This window comes from Colobus angolensis, unplaced genomic scaffold (assembly GCF_000951035.1).
Source record: "Colobus angolensis palliatus isolate OR3802 unplaced genomic scaffold, Cang.pa_1.0 Scaffold106, whole genome shotgun sequence".
In the NCBI taxonomy this organism is placed as follows: domain Eukaryota; kingdom Metazoa; phylum Chordata; class Mammalia; order Primates; family Cercopithecidae; genus Colobus; species Colobus angolensis.
The window spans coordinates 4,316,596-4,334,032 of NW_012111586.1; the positions used below are offsets into that span (position 1 = coordinate 4,316,596).

Here is a 17,437-nt window from a genome sequence, read left to right on the forward strand (position 1 = left end):
TGGTTTCTGGGACATAACAGGGCTAAGCCCTGTCTTGCCCTTTAGTCACTTCTAACAGCTAACACTGCTCTGCTTTTGTCTGTCTGTCTGTCTGTCTGTCTGTCTCTGTACAAAGTGGGAGGGAATTCATCACAGAGCAGCTCCCCCAGCTCTAGCGTGCCCAGTTCCCCAGCCGGCTCTGGGCACACACGGCCCAGCTCCCTCCACGGTCTGGCACCCAAGCTCCAACGCCAGTACCGCTCTCCACGGCGCAAGTCAGCAGGCAGCATCCCACTGTCACCACTGGCCCACACCCCTTCTCCCCCACCCCCAGCAGCTTCACCTCAGCGGTCCCCATCACCCCTGTCTGGCCATGTAGCCCAGGCCTTTCCCACAAAGCTTCACTTGTCACCTCCCCTGGGCAGACAACTCTCGCGGCCCAAGAGTGCGGAGCCACCCCGTTCACCACTACTCAAGAGGGTGCAGTCAGCTGAGAAACTGGCAGCAGCACTTGCCGCTTCTGAGAAGAAGCTAGCCACTTCTCGCAAGCACAGCCTCGACCTGCCCCACTCTGAGCTAAAGAAGGAACTACCGCCCAGGGAAGTGAGCCCTCTGGAGGTAGTTGGAGCCAGGGGTGTGCTGTCTGGCAAGGGGGCCCTTCCGGGGAAGGGGGTGCTGCAGCCTGCTCCCTCACGGGCCCTAGGCACCCTCCGGCAGGACCGAGCTGAACGACGGGAGTCACTGCAGAAGCAGGAAGCCATTCGTGAGGTGGACTCCTCAGAGGACGACACCGAGGAGGGGCCTGAGAACAGCCGGGGTGCGCGGGAGCTGAGCCTGGCACCTCACCCAGAAGTGAGCCAGAGTGTGGTCCCCAAAGGAGCAGGAGAGAGTGGGGAAGAGGAAACTCTCCCGTCCGGAGACCCTAGGAGCCCGGGCCCAGTGGTCCCAAGCCTTTTGACAGGGATCACACTGGGGCCTCCCAGAATGGAAAGTCCCAGTGGTCCCCACAGGAGGCTCGGGAGCCCACAAGCCGTTGAGGAGGCTGCCAGCTCCTCCTCACCAGGCCCCAACCTGGGTAGGTCCGGAGCCACAGACTGCATCCCTTCTGAAGGTTGCTGGAAGGCTCAGCACCTCCACACCCAGGCACTGGCAGCACTTTCTCCCAGCACTTCAGGACTCACCCCCACCAGCAGTTGCTCTCCTCCCAGTTCCACCTCTGGGAAGCTGGGCATGTGGTCCTGGAAATTCCATATTGAGGGCCCAGACAGGGCATCCCCAAGCAGAAAGGCAACCATGGCAGGTGGGCTAGTCAACCTCCAGGATTTGGAAACCACAACTCCAGCCCACCCTAAGAACCTGTCTCCCACGGAGCGGGCGAAGACACAGCCACCCACTGCCCATCCCCCTTGTGAGGATCCCAGCCAGGGCTGGCTGTGGGAGTCTGGGCGTGCACAAGCAGTGAAAGAGGATCCAGCCCTGAGCATCACCCAAGTGCCTGATGCCTCAGGTGACAGAAGGCAGGACGTTCCATGCCAAGGCTGCCCCCTCACCCAGGAGTCTGAGTCTAGCCTCCTCTGGAGGGGCCAAGAACCAGGGGGCCATCAAAAGCATCGGGATTTGGCATTGGTTCCAGATGAGCTTTTAAAGCAAACGTAGCAGTTGTTTGCCATTTCTTGCACTCAGACCCGTGTAATATATACTCCTGGAAACCACTGTTATGTCTTTTGCTTGCTTGTTTTCCTTTGGTCAACCCACATGTAACTTGGTCCTGTGTTGCTGCTGGGAATAAAACAGTTTCCACTATCAGGGGAGGGCCACCTAACCCAGCTTGACTTCCCAGAGGCTGTGACATTTGAGCTCAAACATGAAGAACAGATGATACGTAGTAGTTTGCTGGGTGTGGCAAGGGTGGAGGCTGGTTTAAGAAAGGCTGTCCAGGCAACCTTTAGCACACACAGTATACCTAGTATATTCAAGGAACCGAAGATAATTCAAAGTAGAAATGGGTCTGGCAAGTGAGGCAAGGGCCATGTCTAATGGTCTTCCAGGAGATGACTTTGTGAAGGTGATGGGGAACCAGAAAATACCATGTAGCAACTAAAATTCCTTCTTTATAGATAAGGGCACTCAGGCTTTGATGCCCATGGTAATACAGCTTGGGTAGAAATGGGTTTAGAACCTAGGTTTCCCTTGGACTCCAGAACTCACATGTGTCTCCTAACTTGGATTGCCTCAGCCGGGAAATGAGGAGGGGAAGAAGTGAGAGGAGGCAGTTTACTTTTGGGTGTGTTTGAGATAGAAGATAGAACAGCCAGAAGAGTCATAAAGTCCACGGGAGGAAAGAGTTTTTAAAATGGACGGAGAAGTTACTTGATAAATGCTGAGGTGAGGGTGAGATGAAAACAAAGCCCCCGGTCATATTTAGTAAGAAGCCCTTCATGATTGTAGCCAGTGAGCTCTTCCTGGGCTGTTGCAGGTAGAGGCCTCAGCACTGCAGGTGATTGGACATTATGTGTGCAGCCCTCAAAGAGTAGAACTTCATTTGATGGGTAGTGTGGGAGGAAGGGGGAGGAAATAAGTGGGACCAGAGCCAGGGGAGTCAGGAGGTGGCATCACAGGGCAGGCAGTGGGGCTTGGCAGAGTACCAAGGCTTTGTCTCCATAGTGGTGGAAGACTTGAGAAACTGTCTTGCACTGATCGTCTCACAATCCAGTGCCTAGGTCTGAAGAAGTGTTAGGAGGCCTGGAGATGAAAATGTCTGGGCCATTGCCTGGGAAGGTGGCAGCCACCAGAGGGTGCACTGTATCCACAGTGGCAGAGCCCATTTGTGCAGATATTTGGCCCCTCAGCCTTCTAGTCCTCTCTTCGCTTCTTCGTTCATTCACAGCAGTCTCTGGGCTAATGTACTGGGGCCTGGGCAGACAGATTACAGGTTGTGAGCTGAAGGATGGCAGGGGCATGGCTGAGGGAGCAAGTGCCCTGTGCATGTAGGGATCTGGTCAGGCGCACCACACCACAGGTGTAGAGGATGTTGGGAGCTGCCCTCCTAGAGGGTTGGAAGTGGGGATGGGAGGAGGAAGCACAGAGATGCTCAACATCCTATACCACATTGGGCAACTGCCCCAAGTGTCAGTAGTGTTCCCTTTGAGAAACTGGAGGGGGTAGTGAAGAGTTCCTGAAAGGTAACTTCAGGGAAGTGGTATTTTGTTTTAGGAAGATCACTCTGGCTGGAGTGGAGTGAGGGTACCACAGAGGATGAGGTAGTGCGGTGTGAACTAGAACAGCAACAGTGAGGAGGTAAGGAAGGAAAGGGTAGGAAGCTGGACATCTAGATTTGGGAGCCATCAGGCAGTAGAAGGCAATGAAAGCCACAAGAGATGAGGACTGTCCAGGGAACATAACGCAGGATGAGGAAGAAGTCCTGAGATACTGGCACTAGCTGAGGGGGTAGAGCCAGTGAAAAGAAGTTGAAGGTGGGGAATGAGATCCCGAATCGGAGAAGCCAGACCACCTAATTTTGTAATTCACCCTAAGATCAACGGAGACTTAGTTACTGTTTGCCACAGGTTCAGGTTTGTATTTTGAAAAGATAAAGATGCCTGGTTGCTGTAATCAGAATGGATTTGAGGGGGACAAGCATGGAAGAAGGGGGGCCTTCCAGGATGAAGGGTGTAGATGGTAGTGAAGCAGTGAAGTTAGAAGTGCTATTTTGATTGATACTCGGTGAAGGACTTTAGGTATGAAGCAGAGGGCTATCAGGGATGATGACTGACTACATTTCTGACTTACATAACCAGATGAATTGTATTTCCATTCACGGAAATAAGAAACAAGGAAGAGAACCAGGGCTAAGTAGTTCAGTGCTGCATTCCATGTGCTAAATGTGAAGTAGCTTCCAATAGAGGTCTGGGCAAGTGAAATAAACAGATGTAATTGGCCTAGAGATGGTGGGTGGATTCATGACTGTGGATAAAACTGCCAGGTAAAATGGCGTTAAGTGAGAACTGAAGGAATCCAGGAGATGTAAAAGAACAGTCAGATGTCAGAAGAATATTTAATGAGTTGTAATAAGAGTCCATGAAGGAGTTTTCCATAGAGAGGATAGTTAACAGTGATGGTTATTGAAGGCATCAAGAAAAGCAGTTTCAACCAGTGGTGGAACCAGTACTGAAATACTTGAGATGAGGAAATAAGGATATTTAAGACAGCTCTTTCCAAAGGCTTGGCTTTGAAGAGGAGAAAAGAAAGATGTATGGGATGATTGAGTAGGGACTGGGGGAGTAGAATGAGAACCAACCAACCATGTTTAAATATCAATGGAGATGATCCAGTTGAAGTAGAGAAAGAATTGATCTTAATCTTGGGAGATTCCTAAGGTGGAAGAAAGTAGATTCCAAAATACATGTGGAGGGCTGGCTTTAGCTGGAGGCAACTATTGTAATTTAACAGGTGGGAGGGAGAATAGTTATATATAGGTAAGCTTGTAGGTTTGGTGGTAGGAGGGTAAGGGAATTCATAGCCAATCATACTTTTTCTGCCAAGTAAAGTTTTTTTTTGTTTTTTTGAGATGGAGTCTCGCCCTGTTGCCCAGGCTGGAGTACAATGGTGCGGCCTTGGCCCACTGTAACCCCTGCATCCAGGGTTCAGGCAATTCTTATGCCTCAGCCTCCTGAGTAGCTGGGATTACAGGTGCATGCTACCACGCCCAGCTAATTTTTGCACTTGAGACAGGGTTTCACCATGTTGGCCAGGCTGTTCTCGAACTCCTGACCTCAGGTGATCCGCCCGCCTAGGCCTCCCAAAGTGCGGGGATTAGAGGTGTGAGCCACCACACCCAGCCCCAAGTAAACAAGTTTGAAGTGTCGGTGAGACACCCACCCAGGAGCCCAGTGGAAACATCCAGCCAGCAGGTAGGGTTCAGAAGAAAAAACTGGGAAGGAGATAGAAATCTGAGCGTCCTAAACACAGAAGTATCAACAACTCTGGGATCAGGAGAAATCCATAGTTCCTAGCAGTGGTCTTGGGATGCTGTGTAGCTAAAGTGTAGTGGGGAGACAAGACATAAACAAGGTCACTTAGAACAGGCCGTTCCCGCCCAACCTGACTTGTTTGTAATTGACTACACATGGGTGGGGCCTGAGACATGGATGAGCGCTGCAATATCCTACGCAACAAGAGGTCATCGCATGTTTGCTCATTACATTCCCAGAATACAGGAAGCGCAACACTGTGCCTTGGCAGGAGATGACAAGGGCCTAGGGCAACAAGAGGACAGACTATATATAAAGCTGGGTCCATTTCCCCCTCCCCCAGAGTAGAATGTGGAAACACTTTTCATTCTGGGTAGAAATATGAGAACCAATAAACAGCGTTATTAGTCAGGAGTGGGCAGTGAGGTGTGGAGGAAATGGCATTCAGTTTTAATTTTCTGAGTCAGTATCTGAGACTCCCCGTGTCTGTGTCCGGCGGACAGGACCCTGGCATCATGCCTAGCTGGAGTGGATGTCCTCCCCTAGGAAGAAGAGAGCCTTTGGTTGCCCCAGTTCAGCCCAAGTACTAGTTTTTTGGCGCTTACTGGAGAGAAGGTTTGGAAGTTTCAAGGGCTGTTCAACACCTGAGTGCTTTTCTCTCTTGACCTCCCACTCTGCCCCCAGCCCACCCCTTCATAGCATGAAGACAAAAAATTACTTTATTGCAATGTATTTATTGCATTACTGGAGCAAGTTGGCCAGACTGTCCCCTCTTGGGGAAGGTATAAAACAAAAAGACCAATAAGTAACTCCTCTCGCCTTTCCCCCTACCCTCCCCCACAATTGCACAGCAATGTCTGAACACATCTGGTGACAAGAACAATTTGCAAAGTGGTCTAGGAACTACATACGAACTGTCCCATCACAAGACATACAGTTGGCTTTCTTGGGAGTCAGATATTTTTACGTAAAAACTACATGAATTTTTTTTGGACTACATCGAAGACAACAGAATAGATTTTTCACGAGTAACAGGGCACCAAAGTCACATGCTGGAATTTGTAAGGAAACAAGGTGGTTTGCCACAAGTGGCTGGAGCTAAAGCAGGGTTGAGCAATTGGCCACAGAGGGCCCAAGCAGGCCCCCTATCTGGACCCTCTGGTTTCTGAGGCCACTGAAGCCTCACAGAGGCCTACTCTGGGTTCTTAACTAGCAGCAGAGACCACCTTAGAAAACAGGAATTGCCCAGGTGCAATTCTCATTTTCAGAGAATACATGGGGCTGATTCCTTGCAGCAAAAAGAGGAGACCTATGGAAGACACCACATTGGCTCTCAAAGCTTCTTCACAGCACATTGGGCCTAAAGTAAGTGGAGGTCCCATCAAGGCTTGGAGAGGGAGTGAAAGTGTTGGAAGGTCCTCATTCTTGGCCAGATCAGTGGTAAGGACACAGGCAGCCTATCCAGGCCTGAATCATGGCATGGCATCTATGGCCAGGTGGAGATAGCACTGTTCTGTGATGAAAGCTTCACCTGGAAACGATGGGCCTAGTACCTGTGTCCAGCCAGCCCCAAGCTGTTTTCATGTCAGTAGCTGGGTTCTCTAGCCAGGGGTATAATGAGCCCCTCTGATCTTGGTCTCTCTTTGCCCTCTGCCTCATTGAAACTGCAGTTAAGATGCCAAGACAGATAGTCCCAGGGTCCAGATCATGGGACAGGAAACAGCACTAGATTCTCATCAAAGAGGCTAAGATCTCCTCTCAAGTCATGGGCGTAAAGACGCACCTTGCTACCCTATCCCCCTCTACACACCAGGCTCAGTGAGTAGTAGACTGGTCACTATGCCATTTCCACTGGCTCAGGGTCAAGCAAGTCATGTGGCAACTGGTCAGAAAAGATACTGTGAAACCTCTCAAATGACCCCTGGGTCTTAGATCCCACAAAACAATGAATTCAAGAAAAACAAAAGAAGAAAAAAATGAAGGAATGTAGGACTGAAAAAAAGCAGCCATTCTCCACAAGCCAGCCCAAGTGTAGATAAAGATGGTACTTGGTCTCTCCCTGCACACCCTCAGTATCTGCCCAAAAAGGAGCAGACACATTGAATACTACAGGCATGCATCTGTATTTCCATTTTGGTTTAAAAGACACTCAGAACACACTGAAATGTTAGTACCAGACGGGAGGGATTCCTTGCACGTAATCTTGAGCATCCACCTGCTTCAGCAGGTTCAACACCAGGTGCAAAGCCATGCAGGTGTGCCCAGCAGGAATTAGCTTGGTATTATTCAGTAAAACTTTCAGTAAGATTTCAATCCACAGTTTGGGGAAGGGATGTGCTGGCTATTAGTTAAATGACTTTAGAGGGGGGTACATTTGTCTCTGTCTCACCCAATCCTGAAACTGCAATGTAACCAAGAAAAAGCCAAAGATAAGCACTTCCCTTCCTATCCTCATCGCTAGTAACTGGAAGTTTCTCCAAATTTATAAATCTATATCTACAGCATGGTCCATATTTTAGACGCTGTCACAGAAATAAGTGCTTAGGTAAAGTTATATTTTTCTTTCACCCCCAAAACTAGAGCTTTCCTAGCTGTAACCTTATAAATCAAGAGGCAGATACTGGCTTCTCTAGCTCAGCCAGGATGCCTGACTGCACAGCTTTGGGTTCAAACAGCTGACTCACTCTGAGCCTGTTATGGTTCCAGGATTGGCTCAGAGGCAGCTGGACTCTATTTGTCAAATGAGTGTTGACTGATTGATGGGTGTGGGGCATGATGGGGGCAGGAATAGATGCCTGCCCCCACTCCATTTGCCTAGCTTCACTCAGCTGGAAGGCTTAAGCCACATGGAGCAGAAGATTCCTGGCCTAAAATCAAGGCCACTGGAGCATGAGGGCAGACTGCACATAGCCTTAATGGCAGGATCACAAAAAAAGGCAAAGAGAAAAGCTTCCAGATGGCTTCTACTAACCGTCTCAACACTAAGCCAGCTTCTCTCCTTGCAAAAGCTTCAGAAACCACTGTATGGAAGCACATGTGTAATGTGGTATGACTCTCACCCGGACCACAGCGCCCCTGGGTCTGTGATTTACTGAGGCCCCTGACCACAATCTGACTCCCCTCCTTAGCAACCTATAGCTCCCAAAACCCCATCCAGCAAAGGAGGGGGAGACGAAGGGAAATTAAATCATGTTTACTATTTCTTCAGGGCCTTTAAACTTGGGGAAGCACATATAATAATGTTGTTCTATATTGTTATTTGGTATATCAAGCCATCTAAAAGCACTGGATTGCACCTTTTCTTGACTCATACAAACAAGTTACAAAGATTTCAAACAATAGATCATTCTTTAGGCTAAGGAAACACCACACAAGCACCAATTTCATTTTATGATTCAAAACTCACCATCCCCACAAAAAGAACGCTATTCCTCATCTCAGAGAAACAGGCAGGACAGAAGGGGTTACACTGACCAATTTTAGTGTTTGCTAAAACTTGCAATTTCTAGTCTTTTTATGTTCAAGTTTTGGTACAGAAGTATACATTCATCTATGAGTGCTACGTTTTTCCATCAAACATTGGTCTGGCAACAAACATTGTTTTGTTGGCTTCTGAACATAATACTTCTTTAGAGGGAGGGGCTGATGAGATGCTGAAGCCTAAATTATGTTGGTAAGAAATAAAGTACCTTCAGTTGAAGGTTTTTTTTATCATCTTGGCTTAGATTGTTTAAATGAAATCCCAAGCCTCCCCATTTTCCTTTGGTTGTCTTTTTCATCAAATCCCATTCTATCACAAAACCAAAACAGCCTCCTTCGTGGGGGGAAGAGAGACTGCCAAAGCAAAACAGAACTCCCAGCAGAGCCATGCCCCTGCTGCACTCTCAAGAGTTAAAGATTTAAAAAAGACATGGCCTCTTCAGAGGCTTCCAAATACAACCCCACCCACTATAACCATCAAGCCTAATATTCTGTTGAGGGTGCCTGGCTAAACAAAACAAAAACCCCAATGAAACAGACTTTCAAAAAAACATCTGCTTCCAGCTTAGTATGTCAGTGCAGCGGCATGGCTGAGTCCTAGAGAACCTCAGGCCTCTAATGCCTCCATCCCGGCCGGCTGCTGCTCGGCCTCTCCACTTCACATTCACAGAATCACTTCTTGTGCAAAACAAGCAGTCTATGTAGAAAGAATGCCCTCATCGTAGTCTAATAAAAACTGTAGAAAAAAATGCCAGAGAACCACCTCTCTTCCCACTTCCTCTTTATCTGCACAGCGAGGGCATCTGTGCATGAACAGGGTAGGCAAGCCTGACATTGAGGGAGTCGTTGTGCTGAACCAAGGATGTCTGCTGGTAATGGAGCACTAGCTCCTTCAGAGAGCTGTACAGGTTGTAGGGCTCTGCAAAGCCATAGCCCCGAGCAGTGCTGTAGATCACACAGTGCTTCACTTCCCCATCAGCCCTGCAATGACACACCACAGAAGAAATGGTAAGGTAAGTAACGATAAATAAAGGGACGCTAAATGGCCAGAAGTCTGAGAGCAACTGTTACGCAGATAAGTGTTTTTTGTTAACCAGGCAAAGCTTGTAAAATTGCATCCCCATTCCCTACAGACTTGGCCACAGATACAGGCGTTAAAACAACCATAAATGTAAATGTTTCCTTTCCTTTTGTTTTTAGACAGGGTCTCGCTCTATCACCAAGGCTAGGGTACAGTGGCTTGATCACAGCTCACTGTAGCCTCAAACTCCTGGGCTCAAGTGATCCTCCCACCACAGCTTCCCAAGTAGCCGGGACTACAGGTGTGAGCCACATGCCCAGCTACTTTTTTATTTTTAGTAGGAATGGGGTCTTGCTATGTTGCCCAGGCAGGTCGTGAACTCCTGGGCTCAAGGAATCCTCCTGCCTTAGCCTACTAAAATCCTGGGATTACAGGTATGAGCCGCTGCGCCCAGCCAAGGGTAGTTTTTGATTAACCTGTTTATGTAAGGACTCCAACCAAGTCCTGAACCTACAGGCTGCCACCCAATAACCTGAGTGAGAGTGAGCAACTGGGCTTCCTGCCTTCCTTATTCTTAGAAGACCCAAAGTCTTACAAGAACCATCCTCACCTATATTTCCACTCAGATAACTTGAATAGCCCAAGTCAAGGAGAAATGAAATGTTGCAAGTAGTTCTATCTTTGGATAACAGTAATTCAATGCACTTTTCAACTCCTCCCCCATTTTCCAACCGTAAGACATCCCATTCATCTTTTTGAGGTCCATCTCAGATGTCTTTTCCACAAAACCTCCCAATCCGCTCTTTCTCCACTAGAATTAACCCTTCCATATGTGCACAGCCTACTAATGATACTTATTTCACAGTGGTTCTATTCATCTTGGATATTTGGTGAAATGAAAAAAGCCTGGTGCAATAGAAAAATGTGGGTTTTGAAACCATGTAAACTTGGATTCAAACTCTGACTCCATGACAGAAGTAGAGCGCTACAAACAAGATGATCACATAAAGCACTGAGCAATCTGTTAATATGAATGTCTTTCCTCTATCTTCTCCACCTTGCCCTCTAAGGGCACAATCACTTTGTCACTTTGTTTGCCTTCTGCCACATCCATCAGTAGCATCATCATCATAATATTAGTAGGTGACATTTACTTCTTATGTTAAAAGCATATTGTATGACATAGAGTAGCTCATTTAATCCTCACAAAAACCCTAAAGTAGGTATTATCCTTATTTTACAGATAAGGAAACTGGGCAAAGACTAAGTAATTTACCCAAGGTTACCCAGCTAGTAAGCAGTAGAGCCAGGAGCTGAACCCAGTATATCTGGCACCATCGTAACTCTTTTCTAAGTGTGGCTTTTGTCAATGAAGATGTTTGCCTTCTTAAGGAATATATTCTACACTCAGGCAAAAATCTGACTGAGGCACAGTTAGTTATCCCCAAAATTTCACTTTCCATTACAAGGAAAATAGGCTTTTCTCAAGAGTCACATGATTATCTTAACAGAAAACACGTCCACATTTCCTATCACTACATCACAGAATAACATATAATTTAAATTTTTAGATAGAGTTTTCCTTCTGAAGTAAAAACAGTTCTATTTAATCAAGCCTTTCCTAATCTGACACTGGAGACCATACTAGGCATATAGGATACTACTAAAGAATTAAGTGATTTTTTTTTTTTCAGTTTAAGATCTCACATTACCTTTCGCAGATACCTGAAATCCAACAGCAATACTGCAGGGCCTAATCTACTTACCATGTAAATTAAAACTCCAGGATAATTTCAGATATCATTTCTCATAAAGCTGGGTTTTTTTGTACTAATAGTTATGATCCAAGCCATGGGTCCTCATTACTGTACATTAACTAATTTCATCTGAATTTTACGAGGGGTTGATTTCATATTAATTAATGCAAGAGATTTCAAAAGGCTACATCCCCAGAGAAGACTTACACCACAGAGCAAGCATAGCATCCTTTCTTGCTACTCTCACGAATTAAGAATGCACCATCAGGTTTCCCATAAAGCAAGTCCTCTGCTTGTACTCGATTGATATCCTCAACAAACCAGGTTTTCTCATCATAGTGGGGCAGGTTTTCATCTTCCTCATTGATAAAATAGTTCCTAAAAATTAAATGTTAATTGTTATTCTAACAAGTTACTTCTATCTAAAAGCAAATTCATAAATAAAACACTGTTCTAAATCTTTAAACCACAAATGACAAAGCAAAATTGCAATTCGTTGGGTGTTAGCTTCATTACTTGCTATGGTGCATAAAGCACAGAATTCATGTTTCATCCAATAAGCTGAAATATGAACATCTGAGTAACAGTGCTTTTACATCCAGATTTTGAGTAGCTATACTCAAAGTAGCTTATACATCCAGATTTTGAGTTCAGAAGCAGGTCTCTGAACTCCAGTGCCTATAGGGTACTTTCAGGCAATTCAATTCAATTCAAAAGAGAGTCAAAGTTCTAGATTCAATGTCCTCAAGTGACAATGACAACCAATATTTACCATGTATAAACAAGGCGCATGTCTTATATTGATAACAAAGCCCTCTGACCGAAAGTCTAGAGAGAACTTACTCATCAGCATCCTCATTCTTAATTCCCAGCCAGGCATTCAGGCGTTTCTGTCTCACCCCTTTGTGATTGAGCCATCTGCCAGAGGAAAGACATCAGTGTCAGTATCTATGCAAACTCTGACTGGACAAAGTAGGTATGTCTGAGCCGACTAAACTTCTAGAGTCTAGACACCTCTTGTTTTTCCTAATCCCACAAAGAGTGGGCAAAAATTTCCCAAAATTAGTCTCTCATTACTTTTCTTTCAACTACTACCAAGAGGAACTAATCTTTTCTGGAAAAAGGCAGAAACATAAAGGGCTACTTGAAATTGGGCCCTTCACTTTTCATTTTTCTTTGCTGGAAGATGTGCCACCATAAGCACATACATACTCGCACTCACAGTGGGACGTTTGTTTCTGAAAACATTAGTTAGGTGAGCATGGTGTCACATTTGCAATCTCCACTAAGCCTGAGAACCCACTTTCCGTGTGACCTACTGAATTAAGTTTAATATTTCAACTAAAAACTTCAAGATCTATTTTTGCATTTAAGCAGGCCACAAGAAATTCAGGGTGGCAATCTGAGTAATTAATGAGTGAACTTCATTACCAAGAAAATCATAGTATCCAGGCTGGGCTCAGTGGTTCATGCCTGTAATCCCAGCACTTTGGGAGGCCAAGGCAGGTGGATCACCTGAGGTCAGGAGTTCAAGACCAGCCTGGCCAACATAATCAAACCCCGTTTCTACTAAAAATACAAAAATTAGCCAGGTGTGGTAGTGCATGCCTGTAATCCCAGCTACTAGGAGGCTGAGGCAGGAGAATTAAGCTTGAAACCAGGGGGCAGAGGCTGTAATGAGCTGAGATTGCACCACTGCCCTCCAGCGTGGGCGACAGAGCGAGACTCGATCTCAAAAAAAAAAAAAAGAAAGAAAGAAAAGAAAATCATAGTATCTCTTAAAATGTACCAGTATTTTAGATGTAAAATGAGGTAAACCAGCACATTTTGTTCCTTTCAGATGGCCAACAGTCTAAAACTAGGGTGGATGAGTGGAAAGCACCTTCATTCATCATTACCCACTAAGCAAGGTTCCTATCATTCAGGTTTTATCATAAACACCATCCCCTCAGGGAGGACGACCCTAACTGTCCCAACTAAGGCAGTCCCCAGTCACTCTCTACACTTTACCTTGTTTTATCATCTTCATAGCACTTAGTTAAAATCCATTATTTTATATTTTTGTTTAGTTGGTTGGTTTTGGTTTTTTTTTTTTTTGAGATGGAGTCTCGCTCTGTTACCTAGGCTGGAATGCAATGGCACGATCTCGGCCCACTGCAGCCTCCATCTCCAGGATTCAAGCAATTCTCTCACCTCTGCCTCTGTAGCTGGGACTACAGGCATGCGCCACCACGCCCAGCTAATTTTCGTATTTTTAGTAGAGACAGGGTTTCACCATGTTGGTCAGGTTGGTCTCGAACTCCTGACCTCAGGTGATCTGCCCACCTTGGCCTCCCAAAGTGCTGGGACTACAGGCGTGAGCCACTATGCCAGGCCTATTTTATATTTGTATTTGTTTATGTCTATCTCCCCAATAAAATGTAAGCTGCTGTAATCAAAGGGGTCTGTCCTGTTCGTGGCTATGTTACCAATTATCAAAACAGCACATGCACATAGATATTCAACTGTCAGTAAATATTTGCTGGTGGGCTGCTTTTAACAAAATGTTCGCCGGGCGCAGTGGCTCACGCCTGTAATCCCAGCACTTTGGGAGGCCGAGACAGGCGGATCACGAGGTCAGGAGATCGAGACCATCCTGGCGAACACGGTGAAACCCCGTCTCTACTAAAAATACAACAAATTAGCCGGGCGCGGTGGCGGGCGCCTGTAGTCCAGCTACTCAGGAGGCTGAGGTGGGAGAATGGCGTGAACCTGGGAGGCGGAGCTTGCAGTGAGCCGAGATTGCACCACTGCACTCCAGCCTGGGGCACAGAGTGAGACTCCGTCTCAAAAAAAAAAAAAACAAAAAAAACCAAAAACAAAATCTTCACAACTCCAGGATCATCCTCTCTCTCTCTCTGACCCCAAGTACACAAGATAACTTGGCATCACACCTAATTTTAAAGTTCTGTTAGACAGATTTCACAGTCTTTCTCAGTAAGACTTGCCCTTTAGTTAACTGGGATTTCATTTCTTATGCTTAGGGAGACTGGAAAATAGATAATATGTGATCTTGATACAACTGATTTAGTAACAAACCCCCTCCCCCACACCATATCTGTCATCAAAATATCCAGATGCACTCCTCTAAGCATTCTTATCACCCAAAGTTTTCTATCCTCAAAGAAACTGACCTTCTCTTTATCAAAGAAATAAGCACACTGGGAAAAAAGGCGTGAATTGAATTAATGTACCACATTTTCTCTTGAATCCCCATTTTCTTTTACCCACCAACCTCTTCAAACTGAGCCTCTCTTTCTGTCACACACAGTGTTAGGAACCCATTTCCTAGCACTTTCCTAATGAAAAAAAAAAAAAAGAAAAAGAAAAACTGCTTTTGCTCCACCCTCCATTTATGATGGCGCCTACCTTCTGACTTAGGCAGCTTTTCCAATCTCCCAAAAGTCCATTTCAAAGACTTATCTAGTTCTGAGCCCTTACAAACCTATTAACAATGCCAGGAGCTGATTAGATTTTAAAAACCATTTTCAAAAACCTCTAATAACTTTAGTAAATATGTTAATTCACATTTAATGTTATTGAATAATGCACTGATTACAAATAATGCAATAAATTCTACAGGAAAAATCTAAGGCAAAACATTCAAAGACCTAACATCCAGTTCTGATTCTGTTAGTGTGGTAACTGGGTTGTAAAACCAATTAGATTTTTAGAAAGGATACTATATATACATATTTTTTGGCATGGTCTTGGACCCATCTCTCTTTGGCGCAGCTATTTCTTCTTTAAAAAAAAAAAAAAGAAGGGAAAAACACTACTTCCATAGATTACATCAAAGTAATCTTAAGAAATACAAGACAGAAAAAATAGCTGGTGTTAGCATATCTTTTCGTAGCCCTACCCCAGCAAGTAAGGGAAAAAATATGTATTACATGGTGTCCTTTCTAAAGATCTAATTGGTTTTACAGCCCAACTACCACACTTTAAGAGGAAGAGAGCTTGTGTTTCAGTCAGAAAACAGTGCCTCATGCACAGGGCATCCTGGATGGAGAATGAGGTTTTACGATGCAGCATCTGTTGGTGGCCAGTGATGAGATTACTGTGAAGGACACCTTGGAATTTTCAGCAGTCAAAAGGGAGGCACAAAAGACCTTGTGCTCCTCTAATTTTCTGGCACTACTTCAGGATGACATTCTTATATGATCCAAGTGTCAGTCTGTGTAGGAGGTAGGAATGATAACAGAGATTAAATATTTTTAATGTAACCAGGCCAGTGGGAGCTTGGAATAGACTTATTTATTTATTTATTTATTTATTTATTTATTTTAAATGAGGAATGTGGCTGGGCACAGTGGTTCATGCCTGTAATCCCAGCACTTTGGGAGGCCGAGGGAGGTAGATCACCTGAGATCAGGAGTTCGAGACCAGGCTGGCTAACACAGTGAAACCCTGTTCCTATTAAAAATACAAAAAATTAGCCAGGCGTGGTGGGGCACGCCTGTAATCCCAGCTACTTGGGAGGCTGATGCAGGAGAACCACTTGAACCTGGAAGGCAGAAGTTGCAGTGAGCCGAGATCGCACCACTGCACTCCAGCCTAGGTAACGAGAGTGAAACTCTGTCTCCAAAAAAAAAAAGGAATGAAACGTGTCTTCCACCAAATTTTATGGACAGACATATTCTCTACATAAAAACAAAGTGGGATAATGTATACAATACTTTAAAAAGAAAAATCGCTTATAAAAATTTAGTTATCAGAAATATATTGAAGAATGAGGCCAGGTGCGGTGGCTCCATGCCTGTAATCCCAGCACTTTGGGAGGCTGAGGCAGGTGGATCACCTGAGGTCAGGAGTTTGAGACCAGCCTGGCCAACATGGTGAAACCCCATCTCTACTAAAAGTACAAAAATTAGTTGGAGGTGGTGGTGCACGCCTATAATCCCAGCTACTCAGGAGGCTGAGGCAGGAGAATTGCTTGAACCCAGAAGGCAGAGGTTGCAGTGAGCCAAGATCGCACCATTGCACTCCATTGCATGCACTTTTGCAACAAGAGCAAAAATCCATCTCAAAAAAAAAAAAAGAAATAAAGAATGATTCATTACTTTAAGAAACCCAAATTATCACTACTGGTGTGAATGTAAAATAGTGCAACCACTAGGCAAAACAGTCTGGGCAGTTGTTCAGTGAAACACCGATAATTACCATATAATTCAGGAATTTCACTCCTCAGCATATACCCATGAGAAATGAAAATACATATCCATTCAAAAACCTGTACATAAATGTTCACAGCAGCATTACTGAAATAGCCAAAAAGACAGAAACAACCCAAATGTCCACCAACTGGTGATGATTAAACAAAATGTGGTATAACTATACAACAGACTATTATTTGGCCATAAAAAGGAATGAAATACTGATATATGCTACAACGCAGACAAACTTTGAAAACATCATGCTAAGTGAAAGAAGCCAGTCACAAAAGAATACATTTTACATTATTTTCATTCATATGAAATGTCCAGAACAGACAAATCCATAGAGACAGAAAGTAGATTAGCAGTTGTTTAGGGCTAGATGCAAGGGGTAATAGGGATGATAAGTAAAGGGTGCAGGGTTTTTTTTAAGATGATGAAAATGTTCTAAAATATGTGGTGATGACTGTAAATACCTGTGAACATCCTAAAAGCATTGAATAATACACTTTAAATGGGTGAACTGTATGGGATGTAAACTGTATCTCAATAAAGTTGTAAAAACAAAAAATAAAACCAGAACACACCACCCCCCACAGAACTCCTTTTTTTTTTCTATTTATTTATTTTTTATTATTATACTTTAAGTTCTAGGGTACATGTGCACAACATGCAGGTTTGTTACATATGTATAAATGTGACATGTTGGTGTGCTGCACCCATTAACTCGTCATTTACATTAGGTATATCTCCTAATGCTATCCCTCCTCCCTCCCCGCTCCCCACAATAGGCCCCAGTGTGTGATGTTCCCCTTCCTGTGTCCAAGTGATCTCACTGTTCAATTCCCATCTATGAGAGAAAATGCGGTGTTTGGTTTTCTGTTCTTGCGATAGTTTGCTGAGAATGATGGTTTCCAGCTTCATCCATGTCCCTATAAAGGACATGAACTCATCCTTTTTTATGGCTGCATAGTATTCCATGGTGTATATGTGCCACATTTTCTTAATCCAGTCTGTCACTGATAGACATTTGGG

General features: G+C 44.9%; 2 protein-coding genes across 7 annotated transcripts in view; one reads left to right on the forward strand and one right to left on the reverse strand.

Moving 5' to 3' along the window:
• The window catches only part of MAST2 (microtubule associated serine/threonine kinase 2), a 245,133-nt gene extending 243,442 nt beyond the window's left edge, over nt 1–1,691 (forward strand). For all 3 annotated transcript variants that reach the window (XM_011946611.1, XM_011946619.1, XM_011946626.1), the window contains one exon: nt 116–1,691. In XM_011946611.1, the coding sequence (XP_011802001.1) occupies nt 116–1,635 (1,520 nt within the window). In that variant the 3' untranslated portion in view covers nt 1,636–1,691. The remainder of the gene's footprint in view (nt 1–115) is intronic.
• Nucleotides 1,692–5,663: 3,972 nt separating this feature from the next.
• The window catches only part of PIK3R3 (phosphoinositide-3-kinase, regulatory subunit 3 (gamma)), a 153,273-nt gene continuing 141,499 nt past the window's right edge, over nt 5,664–17,437 (reverse strand). For all 4 annotated transcript variants that reach the window (XM_011946723.1, XM_011946737.1, XM_011946732.1 and 1 more), the window contains 3 exons: nt 12,051–12,125; nt 11,415–11,585; nt 5,664–9,410 (listed from right to left, as the gene is read on the reverse strand). In XM_011946723.1, coding sequence (XP_011802113.1) covers nt 9,212–9,410; nt 11,415–11,585; nt 12,051–12,125 — 445 coding nt within the window. In that variant the 3' untranslated portion in view covers nt 5,664–9,211. The remainder of the gene's footprint in view (nt 9,411–11,414; nt 11,586–12,050; nt 12,126–17,437) is intronic.